The following is an 8,942-nucleotide window of genomic DNA, read 5'->3' as shown; positions in this document are numbered from 1 at the left end:
TGGAACGATGGCCAGCCAAGGTCAGCTCCCTTAACCACTCGGCTACAGAGCTGGGCTACGGTCCCCTACTGTATTTCTTACGGAAAATTTCACACACACAGAAAATGCAGAAAACGGCACAGTAAATTCTTATGAGCCCTAGCTTCAACCGCTGTCACCTCATGGCCAGTCCATGGGAGGGTTACAGATGTGCCTGTACATTCTTCAACAATGTCATGACAAAGGAAGGTTAGAAAAACTGAGACGCAGCCCCAGGGAGAGAAGGAGGGCGCAGTCAACGCGACGGAGAAAACCGGCCTGTTACTTTGTGAACGGTTCGTTACAGAAGACACAGAAACCCTGAGCAACTGTTCCAGATCCAAGGGAATGTATGAGGCATGACGACCGGATGCCACGCGACCATGCATATTCTTTTATGTGGGGAAAGAGGGAGTTACTGGTGAGCTGGCCCTGTACCCTAGTGGTTAAGGGAGCTGGATCTTACACGGTTGACCATGGTTTGCGTCCCAGCTACAGTGGCTTGAAAAATACGCCAGACACATGCACACGTGTGCCCCCAATTCTGACAGGACAGAAAATGGAGCAGAGACTGCAGCATGACTTTGCCCACTGACGAATCCTTTTTCCCTCTCCCTCTCTCATGAGCACGTGTGTCCTCTGGCAATTAAAAAAATAAAAAGGAGGGGGAAGGGTTTTTTCAATTATTTTGTTTAGTTTTATTTATTATCATCATTATTATTTTTTAATTTGATGAGAGAGAGAGAGAGAGAGAAAGAGAGAAAGCAAGCTGCCAGGACCAGGACTTGAACTGCATGCAGTCACATGGGAATCTAGCACCTTAACTACCACACCACCTGCTGGCCCCAACAAGGGGGAAGGTTACTGGGAATATTGGCAAAAATTGAAAACAGTCTGCAGATTAAATAATAGTATTGCATTCAAGTTTATTTCCTCATGAACACCTTGCTTTTAGGACTACGTTTAACTTGGGACCAGCAGATGGCATAATGGCTATGTCGCTGGACTCCCATGTAGCCAGTCATAGCTCGACTCCCAGACCCGATGGCTTAAACTCATGCCGGGCGCGTGTGCATGTGTGCCCAAGACCCCGAGAGGATAATGGAGGAGAAGGGATTGCGGCGTGGCCATCTCCCAAGGGGTGATTTCTCACTTTCTGTCTCTCTGGCAAGCACATGCGCCCTGCCCTATAGTAAAAACCTCTATATAGTAAAAACCTCTCAAAAAAAAAAAAAAAAAAAGAAAGAAAGAAAAAAGGAATACATTTAACTTATGAGTAAAAGGACATCATATCTAAAACTGACTCTCAAATGATTTATCAAATAGCATATGTGGGCGGGGAGAAAGAATAAAGCAAATGGAAAATGTCAATGTTTGGGGGAATTTGGCAAAAAGTATGCAAGAATCTCCTATTCTATTCTTGTGATTTTTCTGTAAATGTGAAATTCTATCAAAATAAGTTAGGAAAACTATAAAAAGGCCGGGATTTTCTTAAATCTGCAGTCTCTTTCCTCCCTGCCTTTCTCTCACTCTCTCTCTGCCTTTCCTCTCTCTCCTGCTCCGTCTGGACTCTACTCGGAGTAAGGCTCCTTCCTGGAACGAAATTCCAGTTGGCTCTCCTTTATGAGTTCATAGCTCCCAGATTGCTCCGGGGTAGGAGGAAAGAGGACAATGAAAACAGAAAGAATCAGCGGCACATCCACCTGGCCCGGGTACTTAAAAACAGCCAGACCTGCAAGTCTCGGAGTGAGAGCATCTCACAGTTTCAAAGGGTGATGAGCAACTGATGTGCCCCATGTGTCACAGAGACCCGAGGCTTCGTGGAGCACAGCATATCATTTTAAAAGACAGGGAAATGTGCACTATTTCTTACTAACGTTTTCATTCAAAACCATCATCTAAAAAAAAAATCAGGTCAACCCATGTGTTTCAGGAGACCGAAAACCTCGAGACTGGACGATCCAAAACATGTTTACAACAACGTCTTATCTCGTTGATCGGAAATATCCTACTACCTTCCGGGGCTTCAAGGGTCTTCTTATTCTGCTCACACCACCCAATGGGGTAGAGGCCAGCCTTCCTGATGTCACACCAGAAGTCCGCCCTGCGGTCCTCCCCATAGCCGTCATAGCGGAGGAGGAGCAGCTGTTCACAGGTGGTTATGATGGTGGCGACCCAGTAGGTCTCAGGGTCGGTTCGCACAGCCACCTCCAGTTTCATCCCAGGAGCAAATCCATTCTGCAAACGTGTGTCCACCTGAACAGGGAGAGGTCAGGAAGCACAGAACAAGCGTCTTCAGTGAGTACTTGTTTAGCCAACATCCACTTTTAAGACTTAACATTCTGAAGCTCTGGATGTAATAAAATCCTCGCAAGGGAAAGCTGAGAAATTCCGAATTTAACTCGTAGGAATGATCCAAACAACACAGGGGAACAGCAGCACCTCTCTGTTCCGTCTGACGCCGAAGGAACTTGGTGTTTTCACCGAAGCATTCCATTATTATTATTGAAAATGCTTTCTATTAAGTCAATGAGTTACACAACAGCCACCGTTCTAACAGCTTCCAGCACACTATTTTCAAGAGAGGTTCCTGGATCACTCGACAATGGGCATTTAGGAAGGAAAAGGGCAGAAAGACGTTGTAATGATAATACATTAGTATAACATGCAACATACATGGGAAGCCATCTTCACCAGTCCCCTGGGATGGTCTATGTTTCTACTAGTTATCCTTGGTGCGATTTTAATTTGCATTATCTGCTTATGAATGAAGTTGAAGACCTTCATGTTTATGAGCCATTGGAATTTCTTTTGGGACATGCCTAATGAATTATTTAACTTGGTCTATATTTTGGATATGAGGTCATTGACAGTTATCTACACTGCAAATGCCATATTTTCATGACAGTATCTTTGGATGAGCAAAAGTTCTTAATTAAAAAAAATAGTTCTTTTTAGAATTATTTTATTTATTTATTTAGAATTTGACTCGAGAGGGACAGAACGAGAGACTGAGAAGAGAGAGAGAAAGGGAAAGTGAGAAAGAGAGTCGCCAGGCTAGGATTTGAACCACAGTAGACTATGTGCAAGTCCAGCGCCCTCAAACACCACGCCACCTGCCAGCCCCCCTAAAACTTCTTAATTTTAATAGAGTCTCATTTATGGATTTTTTTTCTCTTAAGTAATGTTTTTCCTATATTTAAAATCAACTTTCCCTATGCCTCGTTGTTCTAAGCATGATAACTAGACTATTTCCTGGACACCTTTCGCATTTAGAACCCACCTGGACTCAATCTCTGTACATGGAGTTGGGCTGCGGGTCAGGTTTCAGTTGTTCCAATATGCATTTACAATAAAGCCAGCCCCCTTCCCAGCTACTGTAAATCATCACCTATACAAGTGGATGTTCCTGATCTGTCTTTCCTTTGAGCAGCAAGATACTGTCTTCATTAAGTTTGATACCCAGTACACCAAGTCTAGACAAGTCCTGCATTAAGTGATAGAAAACCAAAAAGGATTTTAGAGTATCAGAGCTTTTTTTTTTCTTTTCAAAATGAGGATGGCAAGAAGAAGGAAAAGAAAAAAAAGACCTCTGAAATTCTTTAAAGTGCCCCAACTTAAAAGGGCTCTCAATTCTCTCAGGTCGTGCAGAGATTCAAAGAGAGGGGTCACAACCAGAAACGCAAATGCGCTTGTCACTTACGTGTTTGAAAGACCCGTAGGGAACTGCCGCAGACCCCGTCTCTTCTAGATACTCTTCCCAGCTTAGTTCTACTTCTTCCATTCCAGATCCAGCATCTGGGATTAAAAACAAAACGAAACAAAACAAAAGCAAGTGAATCCCAATTGAAGAAAGCTCAACAGGTGAAAAACCTAAGTTTCGTGAGCCTAACTTACAGAATTTATTCCACAAGTTTTGACTTTGCACACCAAAAAATGAAGGTTTTGGGGGTTTTGTTTTTTTTAATGGTAGGATGCCTTAGTGCACTGTCAATGGAGCCCACTGGGACAGTAGTTTGACATTCTCATTCACTGGGGGGGACCCCTGAATCACTCACAGCTGGAGTTCACCCAAATCCACCACATAAAGCTAAGGGGAGTGTAAGCTATTATGAACACTTTGGGGCGCAAGTAGTATCTGACGCCAAACATTTAAGACTCTTAATAGGCATTCGGACTTAAATTTTCCACTTATTCTTTCCAGGTACTTTCCACCTGAATGAAAGATACTACTTTCCACATGTTAGCCCGACCCAACAAAATGCAAAGCCCCTACTTTCCTCCCACCCCTTTGCAACTTACCAAACCGTGTTTTAAAATTCTGTAGGTACTATTTCTAAAACATATCCCAAATCTCATTACTCACCACCATCTACTATTGCCTTAGTCCAAGGTCTAACCACAATCTTTCACCTTTCAATCACACTTTAAAAACATCTTTTTTTTTTTTTTTTTTTATTGGAGAGAGAGATTTTTGCCATAGGGCTTGTGTGCTCACTGGAGAGACAGAGGGAAAGAAGAAATCACCCCCCAGGGGAGATGGCCACACTGCAATCCCTTTTCCTCCATTCTCCTCGTGGGATTTTGGGCATGCACACACATGCGCCTGGCATGAGTTCGAGCCGCTGGGTCTGAAACTCGAACCACGGTCAGCCCTGTGGGAGTCCAGCAGTGTAACCGTTATATCATCTGCTGGCCCCAACACTTAAATAGAATCTAAACTCTCTGGGACACTGCAAAGGCCCTGCATCAGCTGCAGCCCTGGCTGTCCCCCCTCCCACTGTATCTCCAACTAGACTCTCACTGCTCACTGCGCGGGGGTGGGGTGGGGGTGGGTTTCTGCCATTCTTTAATCAAGTCCTCTCCACGAAGCGGCTTCATCTGGTTTCCTCCGCTCGAAGACCCATCTCCCAGTGTCCATCACACCTTCCACTGATTCAAGCGTCTGCTCGATGTCTTCAGAAAAGCCTATGGACGCCATGTAAGCGGGGCTGCGCGTCCCCCTCCTTTGTGGCACTTCCAGTCTTAGTGACATGCACGTGTGTGTGGGCACTACCATGCGGAATTCTGTTCTGAAGCCTGAACTGCCGTGCTTTTCATACTGAACTCGTCTTTTCTACTTGACGTATGTTTTTCTGCTCGACGTCTTTTTACCTTCCCTATGCGATCACAAGCTCCATGAAGACGGAAGTGTGTCTGGGTCACCCCTACAGCTCTCTGTCATCTCGACTTTAAAATGCCTGGTCTACCACTTGCTCGGTAAACACGCGTGGAGTGGGCAATGGTCCAAACATCCCGTAACCCAACAGGTCCCGCCTCACGTACGCGGCCTAAGGGCAGAGATGGGTTTTGGTTGTTCACTGACACATCTCTGTGCTCGGAGTGATGCTTGGGGCGCAGCGTGCTCTCAGTAAAGAGCTGCCCAGTGAGTGCACCCCGGGGGAACCCCAGCTTCGCATGGACCCGGGGGACAGGTACGAGGACATCTGGGACAGCAGCAGAGCGAAGACGATCAGCAGCACAGATCAGTCAGGGTGTGCGTGCCCCAAAATCCCGAGAGGAGGACGGAGGAGGAGGGACTGAGACGAGGCCATGCCCGCTGGGGGTGAGTTCTCACTTTCTCTCTGTCTCTCCCTGTCTCACGTACATGCCCCTATGGCGAAAACCTAACACAAGAGGAAAAAGGAATTCTGACAGTTGCTACGATACAGATGAATCCTGAAGACGCCATGATGACAAAAACTGCATGGCTCTATTTCTACGAGACACCTAGAGTATCAGACCCACGTGCCAGGAAGCAAGGGTAAGGGGGCTGTGAGGGTGCGGTCTGCGGGTACGGAGTCTCAGTCGGGAAGATGAAGAACGGGCGGTGAGGGCCACTGACGGCCGCGCGGCCACGTGCAGGTACTTACTGCCACGGAGCAGCACACTCAGAAAGGGTTAAGACAGTAAGTTTCATGTTACAGACCCTTTACTGCAATAAAAAAAATGCAGACAAATACTGGACTATGTTAACACTTATTAAATATTCATGCCGGATACATAGCTGTTTCTCATATTCTTTTCCATAGGTGTTTATGTAGCTGGAAATTTTCATCAGAAATACAAGCCGGCAAAGGCTGCTCTGAGACCATCCTGGAAGGACAGGCCACTAGGAAGTCAATTTTCATTACTAAAACATCACAGGGCTGGGCGGTTATGGGCCTTTGCAAGCATGAAGTCCCTTCAACAGCAGGCTCAGTTAAACATGAAAAAAAAAAATAACAGCAATAAAAAAGTAAGTCTTTAAAATGATGTATCAATCAAACAAAAAAGCTCTCACACATTAGAAACTACTAAACCTAGGGGCCAGCAGGTGGCGTGGTGGTTAAAGGTGCTAGACTCCCACGTGGCTGACCTTGATTCATGTCCCAGGCCTGGTGGCTTGCTTTCTCTCTCTTTCTCTCTGTCTCTCTCTCTCTTTCTCTCTGTCTCTCTCTCTCTCCCCACCTCCTTCCCTCCTTCAGGTCAAATTAAAAAGAAATAATAACAATAGTAAAATAAACTTGCAATAACTTAAAAAAAAACATACTACTAAGTCTGAGAATATGACTAATGAGACTTAAAAAAAAACATACTACTAAGTCTGAGAAGAAATATGACTAATGAGGTGATGAGCAAAATAGGTGAAAAGAGTTTATCCAAAACAAATGCAAGGGATCGTTAAATAAAGATATGCAAATTCTCTCTCTCTCTCTCTCTCTTTTTTTTTTTGAGAGGTTTTTGCTATAGGGTGCATGCACTTGCCAGAAAGACAGAGAGAGACAGAGAGACAGAAAGCGAGAAATCACCCCCTGGGGAGATGGCCATGCTGCAATCCCTTCTCCTCCATTCTCTTCTTGGGATCTTGGGCACGCACGCACACACCCCCAGCATGAGTTTAAGCCATGGGGTCTGGGACTCGAACAGCGGGCGACTATATGGGAGTCCAGTGATGTAGCCATTACACCAACTGCTGGTCCCCAAATTTTCTCCTTTTCAAGAGAAATGCAAATTAAAACTACACTGAGCTATCGGGTTGGAAAAAATTCCAAAGTTTGACAATATACTCTATGGAGAGCCTAGGGTTAAACAGGTAAAGCAGAATGACACAGTCTCTGGGGAAGAAAACTTGAAAACACTTGGCAAAATTACATATGTATTTACCTTCTGATCCAGCAATCCCACTTCTAGGAATCTATCCCAAAGATATGCTGGCAAAAATACAAAAAGACATATGTACAGAACTATTCGTTTCAGCACTATTTGTAACACCAAGGCTGGAAATAACCCAAATGTCCATCAATGAGGAACTGGTTAAATTAACACGGTCTATACATCTAGTACCACGCAGCTATAAAAGCAATGAGAGTGACCTCTATATTCCGATGTGAATAATCTCCAAGGTACACTGGTAAGCAAGACCTGGCTACCCAGCAGGAGCTTGTTTGTGTGTTTGCTTTTGGGTTTTGTTTTGGTTATATCCCTACTTTGTGTATGAGATAAAAGAATATGACTGTGAGTATAATATGCACATACGTACACTTGCTTATAGTTTTAAAAATGAACACCACAAGAAAAAGTAACAGAACTTGTTAAACATATAGAGAAGGAAGCAAAGGATGAACAGTATCAGGTTCAAAGTGGGAATCTTGTTAGTAACTTTGACTTGGGAAGTATGTAACCACTTTCCCAAATTTAGAAACATAATTACATAGAAAGAAAACAATTCTACAAACCGCAAAGGAAGTCAAACAAATGAGCCTGCCTATTGGAGGCAAAATCACAAAGAAAACAGGATTCCATTCAGTCATATTAAATATAATACTCTGACTGCAAACTTCAATGCTTTACAAGCAAAAAAAAAAAAGTCATAAGCTATGTATTGTTACTTTATTGTAATTGGATTGTTAGTATTAACATTGTAAAAACAACTTTAAGACTATTAAAGGACAGAAGCAAGTAATAATTTCACATCAAGAAACAGGTATTCTCGGAACCAGCAGTTAGCATAATGGCTATGTCGCTGAACTCCCACGTAGTCGACTGCGGTTTGAGTCCTGAACCCGGTGGCTTAAACTCATGCCGGGCGCTTGTGCGTACATACCCAAGATCCTGAGAGGAGAATGGAGGAGAAGGGACTGCGGCGTGGCCATCCCCCTTGGGGGGGTGATTTCTTGCTTTCTGTCTCTCTGTTTCTTTCTGTCTTTCTGGCAAGTGCACGCGCCCTATAGCAAAAAAAGCCTTTCCAAAAAAATTTTAAAAAGAAACAAGGTATTCTCAAAAGAAGAGATACAAGCATAAAATGATAAAAGAAACCTTATAATTTTAAATTAAAAGAATTGTAAATATTGGCATAAAATCACGATTTTCTTTACTCTTCAAAAGTTGTGTATTTTCAAGACCAGCAGATGGCATAATGGTTATGTCACTGGACTCCCACATAGTTGACTGCAGTTTGAGTCCCGGACATGGTGGCTTAAAACTCACGCCAGGTGTGTGTGCATGCATGTCCAAAATCCTGAGAGGAGAATGGAGGAGAAGGGTGTAGCATGTCCATACCCCTGGGGGTTGATTTCTTACTTCCTGTCTGTCTGTCTCTGTCTGTCTGTCTCTGTCTCCTGTCTCTCTCTCTCCGGTGAGCACAGACACTCTATAGCAAAACTTTCTCTTAAAATAATTGTTATTTTCTAGCTGAGTTTATGGGTAAGGCCTGAGAAAACTGACAACCTGCTATCAATGAGCACCTGAGGACCCAGATTGTGGTCTTGAAATATCGTACCTCCTTAATAGAAAAATAAATAAATAAATAAAAATAGAGCCCCTAAGAGAAATAACAGATTGCAAGTTTGGGACATGATTTGTATTGGGTCACCAGAAAAGCCATGATGCACTTTTGCACAGAA

The 8,942-nt window shown here is 43.9% G+C and overlaps 1 protein-coding gene across 4 annotated transcripts in view; it reads right to left on the bottom strand.

The window, feature by feature from the left end:
* Positions 1-8,942, bottom strand: part of SFMBT1 (Scm like with four mbt domains 1) — a 101,879-nt gene that overhangs the window by 38,399 nt on the left and 54,538 nt on the right. For all 4 annotated transcript variants that reach the window (XM_027768599.1, XM_027768598.1, XM_014584506.2 and 1 more), the window contains 2 exons: positions 3,722-3,816; positions 2,034-2,274 (listed from right to left, as the gene is read on the bottom strand). In XM_027768599.1, the coding sequence (XP_027624400.1) occupies positions 2,034-2,274; positions 3,722-3,816 (336 nt within the window). The remainder of the gene's footprint in view (positions 1-2,033; positions 2,275-3,721; positions 3,817-8,942) is intronic.

Source organism: Tupaia chinensis, unplaced genomic scaffold (assembly GCF_000334495.1).
Source record: "Tupaia chinensis unplaced genomic scaffold, TupChi_1.0 Scaffold147003_1, whole genome shotgun sequence".
In the NCBI taxonomy this organism is placed as follows: Eukaryota; Metazoa; Chordata; class Mammalia; order Scandentia; family Tupaiidae; genus Tupaia; species Tupaia belangeri.
Note: the sequence above shows the minus strand (reverse complement) of the source record. Positions and strands in the feature narration are given on the sequence as shown.